The sequence below is a fragment of the Pelobates fuscus genome, chromosome 1 (assembly GCF_036172605.1).
Source record: "Pelobates fuscus isolate aPelFus1 chromosome 1, aPelFus1.pri, whole genome shotgun sequence".
Classification (NCBI taxonomy): Eukaryota; Metazoa; Chordata; class Amphibia; order Anura; family Pelobatidae; genus Pelobates; species Pelobates fuscus.
The window spans coordinates 469,218,041-469,244,431 of NC_086317.1; the positions used below are offsets into that span (position 1 = coordinate 469,218,041).

The window sequence follows — 26,391 nt, forward strand, 5'->3', positions numbered from 1 at the left end:
AAAGCTAATGGCTGCAATGGACAGAATAAAGACTGCCAATGCTTCACCAGCCACAGTTTATACAAACTTTGCATCGTGTGCCCCTTGAACAAAATGAATAAGCATAATGGAATGCAGTTAAGCTCTGCAAAATACTAGTGAAAAAAAAAACCTTAAAATGAGGGTCAGTATCAGGTCTGTATTTTTGCTAGGTTAAATGTTGTAGATGCAGCCATTTGAGTGTACTGTTTGCACAAGAACATATCAATAGGTGATTTTAAACTGTTTACAACTCTGCAACATGCAGTGTCCAAAGACTTAAGTTTGCAAAATACAAAGTAAGTTTGTATTTTCACATGGACACAATTGCTTACATAAAAGCACAGATTTGTAATTATTTATAGGGATCCTTACCAGGTTGCGATGCGGAATCGACTGCTCTTTAACTCCTACAACTGAGCAAGGCGAGAAATCACCTAAAAAAGAAACTGTCAGAGAGGTTTACTAGCATTGTATAATGGATGCAGACAATCTTCATGCAGTTGCACCATAAAAAAAAAAAAAAAAGGATTAAACTGTTATTGCAGGCACATTTGAGCATTTTATCACCACTCATAACCATGTCCCACTTAATAAAAATACAAATCTTATCACTCAGTTAACCCTTAAGCAGTAAATTATGGTCTAGCTGTGTAGAAGATACCAATAACTATTCGCCAATTCCAAGTGGTCCAGCATTCAGCTACAATAAAGTTTTCTTCTCATTACAAAAAGTATAAACCACTAAGTGGGTGAACAGGAACCCAGTAAGACCTCCCACAGCCTGTGTAGATATTCCCCATGATGCTCAGCAAGGATTGGCCTACATTTCCCATGGGGCTCAGTAGTCATCCAGTTAGACAGGCCTCCTGGGAAGCATAGCCCTCCATAAGTGCTGGCATTATGGGAATGGCTGCAGTTAGAGCACTAGGAGTGCCATCATGGACACAGTGTCTATAGTAACAATCTGTCCTCTGGCTGAGCTGCTGTAGTCCTACATTTTGGTGGCAGACACGGCCTTCCTGGCACACGAGGCGCAGAACTCCACGGACACCTTCTCCCTGTCCACATGCAGACACACTCCGCAGGGGTGGGCTCCTTCTCCTGCTTCCCTGGCTTGATCTAAGTCCTGGCGGAAGCCTGGCAGAGCGTAGTCATGGTCGCCTCCTGACGTGGCGGGGTCGAGGAAGAGTGACGTAGAGAGCCTGACCCCGCCCAGCCCCGTCAGTCTGCCCAGCAACTGGGAGAGCGAGCTGTCATTGGCCAGCACCGCCCGCAGGTAGCGCGCCTCCTGCTCCAGCTCGCGCACCCGCGCGCCCAGGGCCTGGCGCTCCCTCTGCAGCTGTTGATTCTCGCCGGTCAGGCGCGCGACCGAGCTCTCCAGGCCGCTGACGTACTCCTTCTTGCGCAGGCGGTTGAGGCGCGCGGCCAGCGCGTTCTTGTTGCCCTGACAACGGCTGCGATTCCGCGGGAAGGTTGGGGTTGCGGTGGGCGCCATTTTGTCGGAGTCCACGCTGGCGGAGCAGTCAGCCACCATGTTGCCGTAGTCCGTCTCGGCCTGTAGTCCGTGCGGTCCGTCCACAAACCCCACGATTTGCTGCAGGAGATCGGCCAGCGGGGCGCCCTCCGGCCCGGCCTCTTCCCACCAGTGACAGGATCCGCCCAGTAACTCATCCAGCTCCGCGGCCGGGGAGAGCTCCCCCTCACAGTCCGGGCTGCTCCTCGCGGCGGGCACCGGAGTCCTGTCAGATCGCTGGGCGGGACCGGGAGCCTTCCTGTGCGGCCTGCGGGCGGAGCGGCGCCGTGAGGCCGTGCTGGGGGCCATGGCGGAGCGAGCTCTCAGCCGCCGGTCTCTCATCGGGAATCAGCGGCTCAGGAACCTCATAGCGCGGGCGGGAGGGGCAGAGTATGTCAGCCTTATAGGGGGCCCCTCGGTGTATAGAGCCGGTATGTCCGTGTGGCCGGGCCCCTCGGTGTATAGAGCCGGTATGTCCGTGTGGCCGGGCCCCTCGGTGTATAGAGCCGGTATGTCCGTGTGACCGGGCCCCTCGGTGTATAGAGCCGGTATGTCCGTGTGGCCGGGCCCCTCGGTGTATAGAGCCGGTATGTCCGTGTGGCCGGGCCCCGTGAGGTGATGCGTGTACGTCAGAATTGACAGCAGTAACGTACTAATGGCGTCCGACTGCCAGCACCGGAAGTTATGTACCGGAAGTTGCTGTCCGTTCACGTGTTACCAGGGGGCGGGGTGTATGATGGTGCAGCTTGTCCTGGCTGTCACGTGGTGGCAGGGGCGGGGTTTACCTTAGTGACAGCAGCTTGTCCTGGCTGTCACGTGGTGGCAGGGGCGGGGTTTACCTCTGACTGGGTGTTGCCAGGGGGCGGGGTTATGACCTGCTCATTAACATGTGGCAGGGGGCGGGTTTACCTCAGTGACTGGGTGCAGCTTGTCCTGGCTGTCACGTGGTGACAGGGGGTGGGGTTTGCCTCAATGACTGGGTGTTACCAGTGGGCGGGATTATGACCTGCTCATTAACATGTGTCAGGGGGCGGGTTTACCTCAGTGACTGTGAGCAGCTTGTCCTGGGTGAAGCTCAGTGCGCCAGCCATTGCTAATCCTGTCACTACCCTAATCAATGAATCCCTGGTGTCTGGATACAAACTATGGGAGACTGTGAGAGTTGTACCCATCCATAAAAGTGGTGACAATACTTTGGTTTCTAACTATCGCCCGATATCATTGCTCCATGTATTGTCAAAAATCTTAGAAAAATGTGTCCATACGCAACTATGTGACTATTACCAACAATCAAACTATCTGACCCCTGATCAATCGGGCTTTCGTCCAAATCACTCAACTTCGCTTAAAAGTTTGCAATAACATCCAAACTGGCATGGAACAAGGAGACCTAACTGGAGCTATTTTCCTTGATTTTGCCAAGGCCTTTGACACAGTAGACCATGGCATTCTATTGCAAAAACGTAAAAACTCAGGCATTGGTGAACGTTCGCTAACCTGGTTTCGATCGTATGTTTCAGACCAATTACAATGTGTGGCCATTTCTGATAGCGCTTCCCTCCCTTTTTCAGTCACGTGTGGTGTTCCCCAACGCTCCATTCTCGGCCCTCTGCTATTCACATTATTTATAAATGATCTGCCCAACGTCTGCAAATCCTCAACTGTACACATGTACGCAGACGACACAGTAATCTACGCTAGTAAACCCAAGCTACCACAGCTTGAGGCTGTGCTCCAAAACCAATTCACAGAGGTAGAAAAGTGGAAAGCGGATAACAACCTCTTCCTAAACACTGACAAACACTGACAAAACCGTTACAATGATCTTTGGAACTGTACCTACAAAATCAACAATTGTGTATCAGAACAAATCAGTGACGGATCCAGAGCCTGATCTCGGGCGGGGCACTTGTAGATTATTTAAATAAATAATCCAGACACAATAATCACTACAGCTCAGTGTTTATGGTTATGGTGTTCACTCTCGTGAGATCCAAAACGTTTCTGTGGTACGTGCTCACGAGAGAAGGACCAGGAGGAGCTGCAGGCTGAGCTCCTGGGTCTTCCCTCCCCTGCCGGCTGCCAGCAAAGTGCATCTCTGATCTCCCCTCCGGTCCATGAAGGCACATTGCAGTGCCGGCGCCTGCATGTGCTGGCAGGGGACAGGGAGACCCTCGGTCTGCTCGGTTTTCTCAAAAGGGGGGGAGGAGGCAATTACCCTGTTGCCCCCCACCTGGATCCGCCCCTGGAACAAATTCAAATCGCACACTGACAGCAGTCTGCTTTTTTCAATATCTAGGTATGTTGCTAAACTATCCTTTGGCCATCACATTGAAAAAATCTCTTTTAAACTTTACCCAAAACTAGGTGCCCTGTACAGAAACAAATCCTGCCTAAGCCCTACAGTAAGGAAACGGATAGTGCAACGGTCATTGATTATGGGGATGTAGTATGTGCACCTGCACCGCAAACCCACCGTAATAAATTTAGAACGTTATATAATTCGTTCTGCCGCTTTGTACTTTACCCACCACTGTGACATGTTAAAAGAGCTAAACTGGCTGTCACTGGAATCCCAACGCACTCTTCATCTTTCCAGCCTTGAGCATAAGAGCATTTCTGGCAAGCTCCCACCCTACCTGACTAGAATGCTCTCCCCAGCTGTTCCCATCTCCTATAACCTCCGATCCAGTACTAGCACGATATTTAGCATACCGCAATTCAAAAATAAAGTGTCTCAATCCTCCTTTTCCTACAGAGCACCGCAATTATGGAAAAACCTCAGGGACACAGTCAAATCTTCATTCAATCTAAAATCTTTTAAGAGGTCTATAGCAATATACCTCAGCACAGAATGCACCTGTCATGGTTTAATATATTTATTACCTGTTATGTATTAAATGTATGTGTGTGTGTATATATATATATATTGTTTGTATATTGTAATATTGTATCCTCTTGTAACAATGCAATGTTTTGTGGACAAAGGCCCAGGACATATTTTAAAACGAGAAACATCTCAATGTATCCATCCTGGTAAAATATTTTATAAATAAATAATAAAACTAGGTGGCAGGGGGCAGGGTTTACCTCAGTGACTGGGTGCAGCTTGTCCGGGTTGTCACCTGGTGGCAGGGGGTGGGGTTTACCTCAGTGACTGGGTGCAGCTTGTCCGGGTTGTCACCGGGTGGCAGGGGGTGGGGTTTACCTCAATGACTGTGGGTGCAGCTTGTCCTGGGTGTCACATGGTGGCAGGGGGCGGGGTTTACCTCAGTGACTGTGGGTGCAGATTGTCCTGGGTGTCACGTGGTGGCAGGGGGCGGGGTTTACCTCAGTGACTGTGGGTGCAGCTTGTCCTGGGTGTCACGTGGTGGCAGGGGGCGGGGTTTACCTCAGTGACTGTGGGTGCAGCTTGTCCTGGGTGTCACGCGGTGGCAGGGGGAGGGGTTTACCTCAGTGACTGATGGTGCAGCTTGTCCTGGCTGTCGCATATAGAGTTATTCTCCAAACTGAGCAGATTTAGACCTTTAATACCAAAATCACTGAATTGGAAATTTTTCTACTCCTTTTTTTGTTATTTTGGCAAAAATTCTGATAATTTTGGATATGGATAAAAATTATAGAAATTGTAGAGAATTGGTAAATCAGTTTGATACATAGCGCAGTTGGATATTTTCTCTATTTAAATGTGTCCATCAGCAGGTTTTTGTTAATTGAATAATATTTTTACAGAAATACCAGTGGGGAAAACTGATATTCAATTAGCAAACGTGAAGGATTGGTTTAACGTGGTTATTCAAGTGAGAATTCTAAGTGAATTTTAATTTGGCTATTCTGGCTTTAAATTTCGAATTTATCTTGTATTCGCACTTTTAGTGAAAAACGCTGCCAGTATTATAACAAGTACAAACGTGCTTTATTACAAGGTTTATAGAGCCTAGAGCTCTTTGGCCTCATTCTAGTTTTGGTGAAAAATATAGCTGTATTCTGACCGGAATTGGAATTCTCATATTTTAAGGATCACTCAATTCAGTGGGCTTTTAGTTTTAACCCTGCAATCAAAAACATTGCTGTTTAGTACATATGGCATTGTTATGATTGGAGGGATAACACACCTATAGTGAGCACAGAGTCAGACTCCGTTCTTAATAAATTGCTGCTCATAGTATTTGATTGGCGCAGTGTGACAATTCCACACACATGCTCTAGCCTCATTGAATTGGAAGTCATTAACCTTGATAATCTCAGCCAGGACGGCAGCGAAGTAATAAAGATATGTAACACTTGCTTTTCACTTCACATATGATGGGGGGGGGGGGGGCACTACACGGTTAACTCTTGTGTTGCCAAGAGTATTTTTTTCATCTGTTTGCAAGCTGGCTGATAGTCTTGCTAGCGGCAAGTAATTCAGATTTTTAAAATCCAGACCCTCATTTTAAACGTCCAGGTTTGGATATCCGTCATCAGGCAGCTGTTAGTCCTGCTGCAATCCGGATATATATATTATACTTCTTCAAAAAGGCATATAAATTAGGCATAAACAGTTAGTAACTTTCCTTCCCTCTCCTCCACCCACATGTCACTAACCTGCTTCACTTATTTTCTCTCTAAATTTGTCACATAACTTTCATGACTCGTATTACATTGTAAACTCACCTTGCAACTGTAACGGATTGCCTGGCACCCCGACTAGGTACCTTCCATTGACGGATGCTCATAGTGCTTCCCAAGGGCTCCAAGCACTCCACTAGACAACATAACCACCGCAGACCCCACGAACTGCCGTAGCTTGGTTCGGGTCTCGCCATCTTCCTCCTGCTCTGGGCCCAAGGTCAGAGACCAGCTTCTAGTAGGCAGATCTCTCCTAAATCCAGAGAGCAGGAACAGGAACAAGCTCTTACAAGAGCTTACTGTGGGGAGTATAGTGATTATAGCAAACCCCAGAGTGTAGGTAGTTCTCCAATCCCCCAAACATGAGCCAAGGCTTCATGAAGGGCAGAACAGGTCTGTTTAATTCAAGCCAGCACTCACAATTTATACAATTCCTCAGACCAGAGGCACACCCCCTGGGCCTAATGGAACACAGGCACACAAACCAATCAGAACAATACAACAATGTCTAACCCTCCCACATACAGCACACAAACCCTGCACATGATCCCATGCCCAAAACAGTTCCATACACTCGACGGCAAAACACTGCTGGACAATTTAGGATGGCTGTCGCCACATGTTTGAATCTGTTCCAGTTAAAAGTCCAAGGGGCAGAAACACTGCCTTTAAAATCCAATATGCCCAAATAGTGTTTTTAAAAGGGCAATATATCCCAGGGGCCATAGTCACAGGGCAAGAGGCTGGCAAGCAGGCCTCTCCAAACCCCAGTGACTAAGGCGCTTTCGTCACAGCAACTATGTAGTAAGAGTAGATAAAGTGCGCAGTACAGGATATGTGAAACCAATCTAAAAGCTCTAAAACACCTAGGGTGGAATGACCAAAAACTATGACCAAAAGGTTATAAATTATACATACGTAAGGTGGAGCTGTAGAGATCGATAAATGCTTACATCTATAACAAGAACACAGAAAAAACAAACAGCGCAATATTGTCTGTACATAAATTCTGCAGTAATATATATATCTGTCACGATTGGTAGGGAACCCTAACTCATAGACAGAATTGCAATACCGGTCCTTAGAATGTCCAGGATATGCAAAAGGATAGTCAAAGTACAAGCCAAGGTCAAAGGGAAATAGAGAGACGAAGATACGAGGAGACAAGGCGATGTCAGGAAGCAGAGAAGACAGAGTAAACATAAGACAAGCCAAAAATCAGTAACCAGAATATCCAGACAAAGTAAAACGCGCTATTGGGCTAAGTAAAGACCACAACAGGGCACTGAGGCAAGGGGGAGGTTAGCTTATAAACACACAGGGTGTGTCTGATTGGCTAACCTCCAATTAGTGTTGATCACAGCACGTGGGAGGCGTTTCTTCAGTTGTTATCTCTGAGGATTATCACTGTGTGCCGGATCTCATGACCGACTATATGAGGAAACTGCCTTGGAGCATGCAGCATCAGAAACACTGTCAGTCTGGGGAGCGCCGGGGCGGGGGACATGACAATATCACTCACAAGAGCAGAGTCATGTGGCTCGCGTGTATAGCGCAGTGGGACCATTACCAGGATGTCCCCATCCTTCTTCTCTTTAATCTCTTGTGGGATTAAAGAATATACACATACACAGTTACGCACTATGTTGTGCCCCTCTTAATTTCCTGAGCAGAATCACCACCACTTTTGAACCTATTAATGAAGATTTGAGGAAGTCTTCAGGGTGGATTTACTGCCTAAGGGAAGTTTTATTTTATCTACTTTACCTTTACACTGAATATTTTCACAAGATATTTGCACTTTATATTCTGAAAATTAATTTTAGGTTGTGATTGTCACTATATATATAAATTGATATCTTTGTTTTACTATTTGCAGGTTGAGGTCAGATATTAGAAGGAGTGCCTCATCGTTTCAAAGCTTCAAGCTTTTAATATTTGGTCTGTGTTGAGGATGCAAGTAGTCACCAACTCTAAAAATAAGGCTTGTTTTCATGTTTATTTTAATTGTTTAAAAACCAATAAAATGGCCATCATTAATGTTACCAATTGCCAGTTTCCATGCTAAAGAAAGTAATGTTTTATTATGGCAATTACCTGCTTCTGTGAAGGTTACCATCATCTTAAATACAGTCGCCATGAATAAAGTTTACAGCTACTTCACCTAGGTGTAAATAAAGTAATAAAAACAGTAATTTTACTTACCGTAAATTCCTTTTTTCTTAGTAATACAAAAGAACCAAACGGAGAGTGAATAATGCAAAGAATTTAATCTATATGAAAGAGGAGGGAAAGCCAGTACTGCCACTATACTAAGAAAAAAGGAATTTACGGTAAGTAAAATTACTGTTTTTCCCTACGTATAGTGGCAGTACTTACAAGTGGGATATAGCAAGATCCCTGCACAAAACAAAGGGTGGGAACTCAGCAGGCCACAGCTTGTAGCACCTTTCGCCCAAAAGCAGCTTCAGATGATGAGAATATGTCCAGCCTATAATGCTTGATAAAGGTATGTAAGGAAGACCAAGTAGCAGCTTTGCAGATGTCTTCAGGTGAGGTGGCTGCTTTTTCAGCCCAGGAGGTCGCCATAGCCCTAGTGGAATGAGCCTCTAAGGGGAATCCCTTTTGGATTGATAAGCCAACCTGATTGTATTTGTCAGCCATCTGGCCAAAGAGGGTCCTGAGACAGCACAACCCCTGTTAGTGCCTTGAAAGTATACAAATAGATGATCTGAGGATCTAAACCCCTGAGTCTTCTGAAGATAGATCTTCAGGGATCTTCTAACATCTAGGAGATGCCACTTTCTTTCCAGATCCGATGTAGGAGATTGACAAAAAGCCAGCAGGACAATAGGTTGGTTAATCTTTTTGCGATATCCGTCAGGTAGAGGTACCGTACATTCCAGACAACATAAGTGCTTAGATTTGCTTGTGGCTTTTTTCGGAACAGATGCTGACATCTTGTCTTTATCTGTCTTATCTGGAGATACAGGACTGGACATATCTGTGGGGAAAACACCAAAATAAAATAATTCTAGGAGCATGCATAATGAAAGGTTGAAAAGGAGAGTTTAAATAGTTAAATCTCACCTCAAATCACCTGAGATCCATGTAGGAGGGCTGGTGACACGGAGAACCAGGACTGTACACCCACCCTTGGTGTCAGGAAGGTCCTGCACAGCTTCATAAGTCCAAATGTTGAATTTGGGGCCAAACACCGTTTTGCGCATGCTCAGTAGCGCGATTCTGTGTTCGGTGGAACGCAACGCCTCCCGGGCGTGCGTTCCACCGCTGTGCGCATGCGTAACGAGCAATGGAGGACCGCCCGGGAACTCTTTCAGAAATGCCACAAAAGCCAGTACCCGGCCGCGTTCCGTAACGCGAACCCGGAAGTACTATTGCCGCTCAGTTCCCGCCAGGGAAGCTATCGGGCACTCACCTCCCGGTCAGCAACCTGTGCTGACCGCACCAAATCTCCACCTGCACTGTGGGGGAACCGGTCCGTCCTGTTGCCGGGACAAGAAGAACTGGTATGTGACTCTGGGTTACAGATTATATGGAGGCAGCAGGCGGAGCACAGCAATTCAATTCTAAGAAGGGGGAGCTTCTTGTCCAGAACCATAAGGAACATCCCACTTGTAAGTACTGCCACTATACGAAGGGAAAAACAAGTTACTGACTGTAATCTCCCAGTGCATCCTATTTGAAGAAGAAATGTATTCAATGTCTTATTTAAAAGTACAATTAAGAAAGTTGTTGCTTCCTATCTAAAAGCAGTTATGATAACATTGAGAAATGAAAAACCAGTGTCATAATGTGGCCACTACCACTTTAAGACCCTCCGGCAAGTGTTTCTTATCTATGTCTGTGATGTTTGTGTCCACCATGGTCAGTACCACAATGTCCGCCTTACTTCACATTCCATCCTGCTAACTGAACGCCTGTTTCCTGATATAGGTCAGAGCTTTAGGACGTTTTAAGTAAATACACTGACAGGAAGTGGGTTGTTTTTAGGGCACATCTTATTAATATTGGTTAATGTATTTTAATGTACTCCACCTTTTTAGACTCATGTCTAACTGAGTAGTTACAAATAATGTCTAACAATGCAAAATATGTATCAAATGAAGTGTGATCCTTCCTCACAATGATTCACTCAATAAACAAACCTATTTCTTTAACCCTTTAAGGTTGACAGGCGTACTTTACCAACCTGCAAAATGTGTTCTTTAATGGTGCAATGTAATTATATATATATATATATATATATATATATATATATATATATATATATATATATATATATATATATATATATATATATATATATATATATATATATTAATATCAAAATACACTTAGAGGGAAATTACATTATTTTATTAATTATATATTGAGGGACCTGTCTAACAACCTATGCGGAAAGTCCAGAGAATTTAATGTAATTGTCATTCCTGGGCTGCTATACAATTTCCTAGGCAATATAGGCCCAGCAAACCAATCTGGCAAATTTCAATGTGTAAAAACTGAAAAGGGGAAAAGTGCTCTATTTGACCCTTTAACTTCCCAAAACCTGTACATTGGGGGTAATGTTATACTCATGAGACATTGTTAAACAGAAATGTGTATTTTATTGCTGTAACGGACCGTTTCAGCAGACAAGGGGTTAAAATCCGTTTAGGCGATAATCCCCTTTCCCATAGACCAGCAGCTACTGCAATCACCAATCTCCCGAACTGCAAACTGTACGAATTCACCAACTCCCAAACTGCAAACACACGAACCCTGGAATCAGCCGAACAGGAAAAGCATACAATCCACTTACACTCCTGGCAGTCAGCATACAATCCAATTCCCCCAAAGAACGAGACGACACATCGCTTTGAGGGTTAAGCAGGAACTGTTTTACTGAGGGCTACCTGCCCAGTATTTATGCAGGTCTCCCACCTGGTGGACACTCCCCTAAGGGACCAAATGGGAGACTGAAACAGCAGACAGACATGCATCACTTTAGTACATACAGCCACAATACTTTCCCACAATGCATTCTGGCCAGGGCCGGACTGGGCATTAAAAGCAGACCTGGAAAAAAATGTTTTACCAGCCCCATAATGCGTCGCGCCAGCATAGTGTGCAGATACAGAGTTAGAAAAGAGAACTTAAAATTAAAAATTATTACTCCAACGTAAAAAAAAGCACTCATATGGTTCAAAATAAACAAAAGTGCTGATTTATTTTAAGCAGATGTGCCTTTGCATGTAATCAATGTTTCAGTCCAACTACCATGACATATTAAGGAAAGCTTGGTAATGGGACTGAAATGGTGAATGTATGTTGGGCACAACTGTAAAAAATTGACGTTATCTTGTTTATTAATGACATTTCTCTGTGTATTATGCATATATAAATGTACATTAATATATGTGTAAATATAATAGACATAATTATATATATATATATATATATATATATATATATATATATATATATATATATATATATATATATATATATATATATATATATATATATCTAATACACACATTAATATACATGTCATATACCAGTGGAGGATCCAGAGCCTGATCCCGGGAGGGGCACTTGTAGATTATTTAAAGAAAAAATCCATGCACAATAACCACTACTGCTCTGTGTAGTGGTTATGGTGCAAGGAGTGCCGGTGTTCTATCAGTCTGCTATACCTCGTCAGATTTCTATACCCTCGTCACTTCCGGGGAGGGGAAGCAGCTGGATCCTGTGCTGCACATGCGTGCTAGCACTCCTGCTACTCCTCCACAGCCAGGTCCTGGAAGGTAAGTAAAAATAGTGTTACACTTTCATTATATTTAGTGCATTCACTAAGCTTAGGCACACGGGACATTTAGGGTTAAGTGAGGGTTCAAATTAGGGTTAGGTAAGTGCTTCTAACCTCTCTCACTCTCTATTCTTACCCTAACCCTTGGGGTAAGGGTTAAAATAGAGTGTGAGAAATCCCTATTTAGTGATATTCCCCTATTGTGAAATATCACTAAATGTGAACAAGTCCCTAATCCTAACTCTAATTTGAACCCTAACATTACCCCTAAATGTCCCATGTCCTAAGCTTAGTGAATGCACTAACTATAATGAAAGTGTAAAACTAGTTTTACTTACCTTCCAGGACCTGGCTGTGGAGGAGTAGCAGGAGTACTAGCACGCATGTGCAGCACAGGATCCAGCTGCTATCCCACGCATGCTTAAACACTTCTACTGAGTTAACATCTACCACTCCAGTTGGAAGGCTATTCCATGCATCCACTACCCTCTCAGTAATGTAATACTTCCTGATATTATTTTTAAACCTTTGTCCCTCTATTTTTGAGACTATGTCCTCTTGTTATGGTAGTTTTCCTTCTTTTAAATATAGTCTCCACTTTTACTGTGTTGTTTCCCTTTATGTATTTAAAATGCTTTTATCATATTTCCCCTGTCTCGTCTTTTCACCAAGCTATATCCTTTAACCTTTCCTGGTGAATTTTATCCTGCAATCCATGAACCAGTTTAGTAGCCCTTCTTTGAACTCTCTCCAAGGTATCCATATCCTTCTGAAGATATGGTCTCCAGTACTGTATCCAGTACTCTAAGTGAGGTCTCACCAGTGTTCTGTACAATGGCATGAGCATTTCCCTCTTCCTACTGCTAATACCTCTCCCTATGCAACCAAGCATTCTGCTAGCATTTTCTGCTGCTCTATTACATTGTACATTGTCATTAACAGCCAGAAACTGGAGAACAAGAAATGTGAATTAATGTATAGCTATTTATAAGCTTAACAAAATCTCCATTATCTTTTCCATTTATTTTGCAGAAGACAATGTTATTTGTCTATTTTGTATGTTTTAAAAATACATTATCAGTGAAGAGTAGAATAAATTTTATCCCATTTGCGAGACATAAAATTGTGATAATGTATATTTGTGATATAAGTAAGAATTACATTTTGAGATGTTAGATATAAATTAATAAAATAAAGAACAACAGTCAGGGATAGCGTCTGTCTCCACGGGCACAAGTCTGGTGTGGGAGAAGTGGTGGGCTAGCCACTGCGGGGCACCCACGGAGTGAAACGTTCGAGGCCTGTGCAGACAAGATGAGCATGTTAGCCTTTTATTATTTTTCTCTAGGGAAAGCATAGGGCCAGTTAATAGTTGTTGTACATGGGCTATTTGCAGCCTCCATTGCATTTCTACCAAGTCTTGATTTCTGATGTATCCTCCATTGCTACATCACCTGACTGCTCCCTTACCTGCCCACCCCCGCTTACTCCTTCCACCGATCCCTCCCCTTCATCTACAGTCCCCCACTTTCTCCTCCTACTCCTCCCTATACTCCACCTTCTCCTCTCTCCTCCTACTTCTCCTCTACTCCTCCTCCTACTCCTCCCTCTACTCCACCTTCTCCTCCTCCTACTCCTTCTTCCTGCTCTTACTCCTCCCTCCTCTTCCTACTCCTCCCTCTACTCCACTTTCTCCTCCTACTCCTCCCTCTACTCCACCTTCTCCTCTCTCCTCCTACTTCTCCTCTATTCCTTCTTCCTACTCCTCCCTCTACTCCACCTTCTCCTCCTCTTACTCCTTCTTCCTGCTCTTACTCCTCCCTCCTCTTTCTACTCCTCCCTCTACTCTACTTTCTCCTCCTACTCCTCCCTCTACTCCACCTACTCCTCCTCCTACTCCACCTTCTCCTCTTCCTACTTCCCCTGTCCTTCCTACTCTACCTTCTTCCCCTCTCGCTCTATCCCCTACTCATTCCTCAATCTCCCCACTACCATATCCAGGCCCGGACTGGCCATCGGGCACACCGGGCAAATGCCCGGTGGGCCGCGATGACCGTGGGGCCGAGGCCGGCAGGGGAGATCACAGGATCTCCCCTGCCAGCCCCTGCAGGGCCAGCTCTACCCGAGCGCCAGCCCTGCATAGTGCCTCCATGGGCCGGTGGGGAGATCAAAGATCTCCCTCACCGGCCCAGAGACACTCAGGTGCGGCCGCCGGCTGGGGAGTGTGGGAGGGAGGCAGGAGAGAGGACCGGCGGAGCTCTAGCCAGCAGCTCCGCCGGGTCCTCTCGCGAGGTCTGAGCGTTGCCGCGGTAACCGCGGCAACGCTCAGATCTCGCGAGAGTGAACTCTAGCCTGCAGGGGGCTAGAGTTCACTCTCACCACAGGACCACCAGGGAAGAATGGCAGCAGGGCACCCCTCCTCCCCCCAGGCAGAATGGACCCCCCCTCCTCCCCCCAGGCAGAATGGACCTCCCAGGATAAAGGTAAGAAGGGGGGGGGATATAATTATTTTTTTTTCTTTTCTTAATACAAAAATATATTTAAATAAAATATACATTCACACTCACACACACAGCACCCCCAGACACACACAGCACCCAAACACAAACAGCACCCCCAGACACACACAGCACCCAAACACACACAGCACCCAAACACACACAGCACCCAAACACACACAGCACCCTCAGACACACACAGCACCCAAACATACACAGCACCCAAACATACACAGCACCCAAACATACACAGCACCCTCAGACACACACAGCACCCTCAGACACACACAGCACCCTCAGACACACACAGCACCCTCAGACACACACAGCACCCAGACACACACAGCACCCAGACACACACAGCACCCAGACACACACAGCACCCACAGACACACACAGCACCCAGACACACACAGCACCCAAACACACACAGCCCCCAAAAACACACACAGCCCCCAAACACACACAGCACCCGAACACACAAAGCACCCCCAGACACACACACAGCACCCAAACACACAAAGCACCCCCAGGGTTCTGTGTGTGTGTTTGGGTGCTGTGTGTGTTTGGGTGCTGTGTGTGTTTGGGTGCTGTGTGTGTCTGAGGGTGCTGTGTGTGTCAGAGGGTGCTGTGTGTGTCAGAGGGTGCTGTGTGTGTCAGAGGGTGCTGTGTGTGTCTGAGGGTGCTGTGTGTGTCTGAGGGTGCTGTGTGTGTCTGAGGGTGTTTTTATGTGCCGTCACATTCTAGGTTTCTAATTTTCTTTGTCTGTTAACTCACTGAGGGTTATTTTATATATTATATATATAATATATAAAATAACCCTCAGTGAGTTAACAGACAAAGAAAATTAGAAACCTAGAATGTGACGGCACATAAAAACACCCTCACATACAGCACCCCTCTTACATACACACACTGCGCCCCTCACACATACAATAAGTCCAAATATATATATATATATATATATATATATAAACACACACACACACACACTACAGCACCCCTCACACTGCACCACTACACACATTACGCTCCAGATACACGCTAGATCCCTTACCCTATATGCACTCTTAAGCCTCTACACACACACACACACACACACTCTCCTATACACACTGGGTCCTTTACACACACTACATTCCTTGTCAGCAAACACATACAACATTCTCTAAACACACCCTCTCTACAACCCCTACACACACTACGTCACCTATACACACACACTACAGCCCGTATGCACACACTCGCTACATCCCCTATAACACTATGCCCCCTATATACACACTCTCTACAGCCCCTAGCCACACATATTACACCACAAACACAAATGAAATTTACCTATTTACACAATACCACACCACACTCTACACACACGCAATCCCACAAGCACGCTCTAAACATATGCACCACACACTTTCCTGGCCCTTTTGTCCTCTGGTATCCCACTTGTGGAGACACCAGAGACAATTTAAAAGCAAACACAGCGCAAGCATGTTATTAAATTTGCTTGCGCTGCGCAGAACAAATTCAGGGCCTTTTTCTAATGCCAGAACTCTTCAGCGGAGCTCTGCGCATTGAACCAACATGCTCACTTTGAGAGGGGGCGTGCTTGTCATTAGTGATAACAAAACACACCCTCTCTGGCCCCGCCCTCTTAGGGGGCCGCTCTGATTGAAAAATGCCCGGGCCTAATTTTTTTCCCAGTCCGGCCCTGACCATATCTATATCCTTTATATGCCTCCTCCCTTCTTATTCCTTACCAATTTCCTCCGCTCATAGACAACTCTGCCTCTACCTGACAACATTATATTTTGAAGAAAAGTTGCTCTGGACACTCTTCCGCCACTTCCCAGGGGGGAATACCACACTAACGAAAAAATTATTCTAACGAAAAATTATTCAGACTGGTGGAGGTGCACTTCATCATGAAAGAACTGTTTTGGGCACTCTCAAGGAAATAGTGCGGTCCTGACCCAGATTCCCATGGAAGTAAGACACCTGTAAGGGAGGTGGCTGTCCCTCATGTTTTTTCTTCACTAAGTCCCCAGAAATCTCATGAAAGGAACCTGACTCATTAGAACAAAACATGAACAATCAATTTACAACTCTCTACAGAGGGGGGTCAGTAAGAGAACTGTAAATAGAAAGACAAATGCCCCCCAATCTCACACAGAAATAGGTGAGGAAACCTCTTCTACTGCTCCTCATGGTTGCTTTGAACAGATGAAAGAAGAAACAAGACACCTTTCAACAGAGCATGCAGTAGCTTTACCAGATCCTGACTCCACTCTGTTTGCGGATAAAGAGGAAAGGTACTGTAACGGATCGCCTGGCACCCCGATTTGGTACCTCCGTTAATGGATGCTCCTAGTGCTTCCTGAAGACTCCAAGCACTCTGGCAGACACCACAATCACCGAATCCGAGAAACCTTTTAAATTCTCCCAAGCATATGAATACTGTAGACCATTGAATAGGAACCATACGAATAGGCTTGTACTCCTAGCAGTCAACTGGAACAGCATGCAATAAATCCTTCCCCCAATAATGAGACGACACTTCACTTTGAGGGTAAAACAGGAACTCTGGACTGGCTCATCCAGCCTGGCTTTTATTTCCAACTCACACATACAGGCCACACCCAGGGGGAGGCATAAAAGAACCAATTACATAGATGTTACCTCCCACACATCCCCTCCCCTTAGTGTGACACATAATCCCATTATGCATACAGTGTAAAATATACTTTTACACAACTATCATAACTTTAAAACCATACATCACATTCACATAAAAATACATATCCACAATCAATCCATTCAGGGGAACAACATATTAAAAAATGGCATGAATCCGACCAGGGGTTCAAAAGTTACTAAAAGTATCTTTTGTTCCTTTCTGGCTGGCAGAAAAAACATCCCCACAATGCACCCTGGTTTCCTCCCTTCTGCCCTGGAGTTAATTGGAGAAGTAATCCAATTACCCAGGACTAAAGGCAGACTCCATTAACCACATGGTTGCAAAACAACATAAAACACTTTAAAATACATAAAGTCACATTTACACATAACACACAGACATTTCACCTATCCCCAGATAGCTGGGATCTGCACGCACAAAACTACCGAATAGCGCGCAGATCCTACTCACACAGTACAATTGCCATGGAGCTAAAGTCTTTCCCATAGTCTTTCATTATATGAATAGGCTCCATGGTATGGCTATCTGGGGTATCACATTCCCATAAAGTCTGGTCCATAGTCCAAAGGCAAGAGGCGGGCAATCAGCCCCCTCCAAGGACACGTGGCGAGGTCGGTTTCGCCACACTTCTCCCCTTTACCCCCCAGACTAACAGGGTACTTGACCTCCTGCCGGTCAGTGCCCTTGTTAGTCCAGCAGCCCACCCACAAGACAGAAACAGCAGAGCAGCCCACCCACAATAAACAGTTACTACACCTGGGTGAGGGAGAATCTTGTCCAGGTTCAGGTGCCTCACCACGGCTGTGTGGGGGACTGGTAGGCTGCCTTGGTAGGTTGCTGAGGGGGCAGAGACCAGCGGTACTATGTCCTGTTGCCAGCACTACCACGGGAGTAGTCTGGTTGGAGCCTGGTTGCTGGAGACCGACTGTCTCCCCTTTAAATACACCGCTCTGCTGCTGGAGACCGACTGTCTCCCCTTGAGTTACACCGCTCTGCTGCTGGAGACCGACTGTCTCCCCTTGAGTTACACAGCTCTGCTGCTGGAGACCGACTGTCTCCCCTTTAGTTACACAGCTCTGCTGCTGGAGACAGACTGTCTCCCCTTTAAATACACCTCTCTGCTGCTGGAGACCGACTGTCTCCCCTTGAGTTACACCGCTCTGCTGCTGGAGACCGACTGTCTCCCCTTGAGTTACACAACTCTGCTGCTGGAGACCGACTGTCTCCCCTTTAGTTACACAGCTCTGCTGCTGGAGACAGACTGTCTCCCCTTTGGCTAAACAGCCCTGTTGTGGGGGGGCAGGACCGACTGTCCCTACCCCCTGTGCTGGAAGTGCAGAGACCACAGTCCCATCTGCACAGGTGTGGGGCTTACAGTCTCCCCCTGGTACATTAAGCTGCCGCTGGGGAGAGGTGGTAACCAGCTCCTCTCCCATTAGAACACTCTGCCGCTGGGGAATGGAGACTGGGCTCTCTATTCCCTGTACATTAATGATCCGCGGCTGGGGAGAGGTGGTAACAATCTCCTTTCTCTGAACTGTAACCTGCCGCTGGGGATCTGGGCCGACTGCCCAGCATCCCTGTAGGGCCGGTAGAGAGACCGCAGTCCCATCTCCACCTGCCATCTGTGGGTCTTCCCAGGACCAATCCGTGAGGCCCCGCAACATTTGTGAGTAAGGGCCCGGTGGAGAGACCTTGGTCCCATCTCTACCTGCCTGTTGTGGTTCCTCACAGGACCAGTCTATGAGGACCCCCACTTCGGGTTCCTCCCGCCGCCTCAGGGAAAGACGGCTAACCTCCTCGGATGCAGCCTCTACTCGGCTGCTGTACCGCTCCTGCTGCTGAGCATACTTCCTCTCTTTTGCCAACCGGAATTCTCGGTCCAGCCTTGTGTTTCGCTCAGCCATGACCTGGTTCCAGATCACCCGGCGTGTCTCCATGGGTATATCATCCCCATACTCGGCCACTCGCTGCCTCACCTCGGCCAGCCAATCATCTCCAGAGCCAGAACCTTCCATACTTGTCTGCTCCCAGGGGCGCTGCACGACTGCTAGCGTTGCCCTCAATTTGTAAATCCAAACAGTGTCTCTGAGCTGCTTTACCTCGCACTAGGACGCCATCCCACCGCTGCCACCAATGTAACGGATCGCCTGGCACCCCGACTTGGTACCTCCGTTAATGGATGCTCCTAGTGCTTCCTGAGGACTCCAAGCACTCTGGCAGACACCACAATCACCGAATCCGAGAAACCTTTTAAATTCTCCCAAGCATATGAATACTGTAGACCATTGAATAGGAACCATACGAATAGGCTTGTACTCCTAGCAGTCAACTGGAACAGCATGCAATAAATCCTTCCCCCAATAATGAGACGACACTTCACTTTGAGGGTAAAACAGGAACTCTGGACTGGCTCATCCAGCCTGGCTTTTATTTCCAACTCACACATACAGGCCACACCCAGGGGGAGGCATAAAAGAACCAATTACATAGATGTTACCTCCCACACATCCCCTCCCCTTAGTGTGACACATAATCCCATTATGCATACAGTGTAAAATATACTTTTACACAACTATCATAACTTTAAAACCATACATCACATTCACATAAAAATACATATCCACAATCAATCCATTCAGGGGAACAACATATTAAAAAATGGCATGAATCCGACCAGGGGTTCAAAAGTTACTAAAAGTATCTTTTGTTCCTTTCTGGCTGGCAGAAAAAACATCCCCACAATGCACCCTGGTTTCCTCCCTTCTGCCCTGGAGTTAATTGGAGAAGTAATCCAATTACCCAGGACTAAAGGCAGACTCCATTAACCACATGGTTGCAAAACAACATAAAACACTTTAAAATACATAAAGTCACATTTACACATAACACACAGACATTTCACCTATCCCCAGATAGCTGGGATCTGCACGCACAAAACTACCGAATAGCGCGCAGATCCTACTCACACAGTACAATTGCCATGGAGCTAAAGTCTTTCCCATAGTCTTTCATTATATGAATAGGCTCCATGGTATGGCTATCTGGGGTATCACATTCCCATAAAGTCTGGTCCATAGTCCAAAGGCAAGAGGTGGGCAATCAGCCCCCTCCAAGGACACAGGTACCATACTGGATTTGCTGTTGCTACAGAAGATCAGGTACGTCAAGCATCTTCACTTTCCTCACCCACATCTGCTCAAGACGCTGAATTGACAGCCTTCTCAGTGGCATACAAAATGCCTGAAGGAAGACATGCCAATACCTACACTGACTCAAGATATGCCCTGGGTGCAGCACATTATTTTGGATCAATCTGGAAGATAAGAAGCACCACTCAGCTGACCAAAAGCTGCCAACCAAGCCACAAGTGCACCAAGGGAAGTGGACAGAATGGTGTCCGCTAAAGAAACTTCTATACTCACCATGTAGGTCCTACCCACAGATCTCAAGCTTCTGAAAGAATGACAAGCAGCTGCTGACCCTGAAGAAATACAAAGCTGGAAAAACAGAAAGGGGCAACCCTTGAAGACGGGCTGTACTCCAACACTCTCAAGTTCTGTTTACCCAAAAACATGTACTGGGCAGTGGGCCCATGGAACTTTATACCTATTCAAGACCCTCATGAACTCTTTGATCTCTAAATACTCTAAAGCACCTAGAATTACTCCTCTAATCATCAGTTACTGCCGATCCTGTGTTATTTGTGCCAAGGACAGCTCAGGCAGAAGAGGAGGAGAATCCTAAGCACCTAGCTAACTCTCACTATCCCTTTCAAGAATCCAGGTGACAAAGAGCTGCTGGGTCAAATATGCACTAGTTATAATAGACATTTTGTCAGGATGGCCAGAAGCCTAGCCGGTCATCAATGTGACAACCAAGACCATATACCCAATAGTGCATTGTGAAAGTTGCAGAGATCACTCAGTGGATTCATTGTTCCAGATTGAAGACTCTCTCTCTCTCTGCAACATGAGAAGTAACATTTGTTGATTTTGACACACTTTTGACTCTAAAGGAAAAATGACTTGTTAAAAAAAATAAAAAGATACCAACAAGTAGGTGTTTGATGGCCATAATAATGCCTGACCACCTGCCATCGATGGAAAGCCGAGGACCCCAAAAGGAGACCTCGTGAAGCTAAAAAGATCCAAACGCCAAGCTTCCTCAGGATTATCTGCCCATCCTGAGTTTGTGGTGATATTAATATTGACTAAATGATCCGAGTCCACCTACGCTGATGTAGCGTGGGACAGGTTTAATACTACGATGCATAAGCAAATGTGCCCTAGCCAAGGTTATTATGTCCATACACATAATACATGACAAGGTACTCTTGACACACCACATTCATGCTTCAGAACACAAAGAGGAGCACCCCATCTAAAGGGAAAGTTTGACACATATATATATTGATGCCATAGGTGTGCCAAGGGGGGTACCAGATGATTTTGCAGTAAAGGGAAAGTTTGAGTCCATTTTCCCAAACGTCACTGCTAATAATAATATTTTGATTTGCATTTATTATATCTATTGCAACCAACCATGTTTACCTGTCACCATGACTTGTTGTGCCTATACTCCAGATAACACAGGTCCATATGGTAATGTAAGCTTGTCTATTTTATGATGTCCCTCTGAAGAACTAAGAAGACTTTAAGAACCGTTACTTCATAGGGTTTTGTGCCTTTGGGCTAACCTGTCTTCTGAAACTAACCAATAAAGTTTATCTTTTTTAGAATCTAAGATTTCATAGGGGGGACTGATGTAGAATTATTTAAAAATCACACACAGCACCCACAGACACACACAGCACCCAGACACACACAGCACCCAAATACTCACAGCACCCAAACACACACAGCCCCCAAAAACACACACAGCCCCCAAACACACACAGCACCCAAACACACAAAGCACCCCCAGACACACACACAGCACCCAAACACACACAGCACCCAAACACACAAAGCACCCCCAGGGTTCTGTGTGTGTGTTTGGGTGCTGTGTGTGTTTGGGTGCTGTGTGTGTTTGGGTGCTGTGTGTGTCTGAGGGTGCTGTGTGTGTCAGAGGGTGCTGTGTGTGTCAGAGGGTGCTGTGTGTGTCAGAGGGTGCTGTGTGTGTCAGAGGGTGCTGTGTGTGTCTGAGGGTGCTGTGTGTGTCTGAGGGTGCTGTGTGTGTCTGAGGGTGTTTTTATGTGCCGTCACATTCTAGGTTTCTAATTTTCTTTGTCTGTTAACTCACTGAGGGTTATTTTATATATTATATATATAATATATAAAATAACCCTCAGTGAGTTAACAGACAAAGAAAATTAGAAACCTAGAATGTGACGGCACATAAAAACACCCTCACATACAGCACCCCTCTTACATACACACACTGCGCCCCTCACACATACAATACGTCCAAATATATATATATATATATATATATATATATATATATACACACACACACACACTACAGCACCCCTCACACTGCACCACTACACACATTACGCTCCAGATACACGCTAGATCCCTTACCCTATATGCACTCTTAAGCCTCTACACACACACACACACACACACTCTCCTATACACACTGGGTCCTTTACACACACTACATTCCTTGTCAGCAAACACATACAACATTCTCTAAACACACCCTCTCTACAACCCCTACACACACTACGTCACCTATACACACACACTACAGCCCGTATGCACACACTCGCTACATCCCCTATAACACTATGCCCCCTATATACACACTCTCTACAGCCCCTAGCCACACATATTACACCACAAACACAAATGAAATTTACCTATTTACACAATACCACACCACACTCTACACACACGCAATCCCACAAGCACGCTCTAAACATATGCACCACACACTTTCCTGGCCCTTTTGTCCTCTGGTATCCCACTTGTGGAGACACCAGAGACAATTTAAAAGCAAACACAGCGCAAGCATGTTATTAAATTTGCTTGCGCTGCGCAGAACAAATTCAGGGCCTTTTTCTAATGCCAGAGCTCTTCAGCGGGGCTCTGCGCATTGAACCAACATGCTCACTTTGAGAGGGGGCGTGCTTGTCATTAGTGATAACAAAACACACCCTCTCTGGCCCCGCCCTCCAGGTGACAAAGAGCTGCTGGGTCAAATATGCACTAGTTATAATAGACATTTTGTCAGGATGGCCAGAAGCCTAGCCGGTCATCAATGTGACAACCAAGACCATATACCCAATAGTGCATTGTGAAAGTTGCAGAGATCACTCAGTGGATTCATTGTTCCAGATTGAAGACTCTCTCTCTCTCTGCAACATGAGAAGTAACATTTGTTGATTTTGACACACTTTTGACTCTAAAGGAAAAATGACTTGTTAAAAAAAATAAAAAGATACCAACAAGTAGGTGTTTGATGGCCATAATAATGCCTGACCACCTGCCATCGATGGAAAGCCGAGGACCCCAAAAGGAGACCTCGTGAAGCTAAAAAGATCCAAACGCCAAGCTTCCTCAGGATTATCTGCCCATCCTGAGTTTGTGGTGATATTAATATTGACTAAATGATCCGAGTCCACCTACGCTGATGTAGCGTGGGACAGGTTTAATACTACGATGCATAAGCAAATGTGCCCTAGCCAAGGTTATTATGTCCATACACATAATACATGACAAGGTACTCTTGACACACCACATTCATGCTTCAGAACACAAAGAGGAGCACCCCTCTAAAGGGAAAGTTTGACACATATATATATTGATGCCATAGGTGTGCCAAGGGGGGTACCAGATGATTTTGCAGTAAAGGGAAAGTTTGAGTCCATTTTCCCAAACGTCACTGCTAATAATAATATTTTGATTTGCATTTATTATATCTATTGCAACCAACAACGTTTACCTGTCACCATGACTTGTTGTGCCTATACTCCAGATAACACAGGTCCATATGGTAATGTAAGCTTGTCTATTTTATGATGTCCCTCTGAAGAACTAAGAAGACTTTAAGAACCGTTACTTCATAGGGTTTTGTGCCTTTGGGCTAACCTGTCTTCTGAAACTAACCAATAAAGTTTATCTTTTTTAGAATCTAACATTTCATAGGGGGGACTGATGTAGAATTATTTAAAAATCACACACAGCACCCACAGACACACACAGCACCCAGACACACACAGCACCCAAATACTCACAGCACCCAAACACACACAGCCCCCAAAAACACACACAGCCCCCAAACACACACAGCACCCAAACACACAAAGCACCCCCAGACACACACACAGCACCCAAACACACACAGCACCCAAACACACAAAGCACCCCCAGGGTTCTGTGTGTGTGTTTGGGTGCTGTGTGTGTTTGGGTGCTGTGTGTGTTTGGGTGCTGTGTGTTTCTGAGGGTGCTGTGTGTGTCAGAGGGTGCTGTGTGTGTCAGAGGGTGCTGTGTGTGTCAGAGGGTGCTGTGTGTGTCAGAGGGTGCTGTGTGTGTCTGAGGGTGCTGTGTGTGTCTGAGGGTGCTGTGTGTGTCTGAGGGTGTTTTTATGTGCCGTCACATTCTAGGTTTCTAATTTTCATTGTCTGTTAACTCACTGAGGGTTATTTTATATATTATATATATAATATATAAAATAACCCTCAGTGAGTTAACAGACAAAGAAAATTAGAAACCTAGAATGTGACGGCACATAAAAACACCCTCACATACAGCACCCCTCTTACATACACACACTGCGCCCCTCACACATACAATACGTCCAAATATATATATATATATATATATATATATATACACACACACACACACACTACAGCACCCCTCACACTGCACCACTACACACATTACGCTCCAGATACACGCTAGATCCCTTACCCTATATGCACTCTTAAGCCTCTACACACACACACACACACACACACTCTCCTATACACACTGGGTCCTTTACACACACTACATTCCTTGTCAGCAAACACATACAACATTCTCTAAACACACCCTCTCTACAACCCCTACACACACTACGTCACCTATACACACACACTACAGCCCGTATGCACACACTCGCTACATCCCCTATAACACTATGCCCCCTATATACACACTCTCTACAGCCTCTAGCCACACATATTACACCACAAACACAAATGAAATTTACCTATTTACACAATACCACACCACACTCTACACACACGCAATCCCACAAGCACGCTCTAAACATATGCACCACACACTTTCCTGGCCCTTTTGTCCTCTGGTATCCCACTTGTGGAGACACCAGAGACAATTTAAAAGCAAACACAGCGCAAGCATGTTATTAAATTTGCTTGCGCTGCGCAGAACAAATTCAGGGCCTTTTTCTAATGCCAGAGCTCTTCAGCGGGGCTCTGCGCATTGAACCAACATGCTCACTTTGAGAGGGGGCGTGCTTGTCATTAGTGATAACAAAACACACCCTCTCTGGCCCCGCCCTCTTAGGGGGCTGCTCTGATTGAAAAATGCCCGGGCCTAATTTTTTTCCCAGTCCGGCCCTGACCATATCTATATCCTTTATATGCCTCCTCCCTTCTTATTCCTTACCAATTTCCTCCGCTCATAGACAACTCTGCCTCTACCTGACAACATTATATTTTGAAGAAAAGTTGCTCTGGACACTCTTCCGCCACTTCCCAGGGGGGAATACCACACTAACGAAAAAATTATTCTAACGAAAAATTATTCAGACTGGTGGAGGTGCACTTCATCATGAAAGAACTGTTTTGGGCACTCTCAAGGAAATAGTGCGGTCCTGACCCAGATTCCCATGGAAGTAAGACAGAAACCGACAGCTGTCCCTCATGTTTTTTCTTCACTAAGTCCCCAGAAATCTCATGAAAGGAACCTGACTCATTAGAACAAAACATGAACAATCAATTTACAACTCTCTACAGAGGGGGGTCAGTAAGAGAACTGTAAATAGAAAGACAAATGCCCCCCAATCTCACACAGAAATAGGTGAGGAAACCTCTTCTACTGGTCCTCATGGTTGCTTTGAACAGATGAAAGAAGAAACAAGACACCTTTCAACAGAGCATGCAGTAGCTTTACCAGATCCTGACTCCACTCTGTTTGCGGATAAAGAGGAAAGGTACCATACTGGATTTGCTGTTGCTACAGAAGATCAGGTACGTCAAGCATCTTCACTTTCCTCACCCACATCTGCTCAAGACGCTGAATTGACAGCCTTCTCAGTGGCATACAAAATG

The 26,391-nt window shown here is 45.6% G+C and overlaps 1 protein-coding gene across 1 annotated transcript in view; it reads right to left on the reverse strand.

Moving 5' to 3' along the window:
* Positions 1–1,012: 1,012 nt before the first annotated feature.
* Positions 1,013–26,391, reverse strand: part of CREBZF (CREB/ATF bZIP transcription factor) — a 217,798-nt gene continuing 192,419 nt past the window's right edge. Inside the window, exon 2 of the mRNA XM_063431474.1 lies at positions 1,013–1,720. Within this exon, the coding sequence (XP_063287544.1) occupies positions 1,013–1,555 (543 nt within the window). The 5' untranslated portion in view covers positions 1,556–1,720. The remainder of the gene's footprint in view (positions 1,721–26,391) is intronic.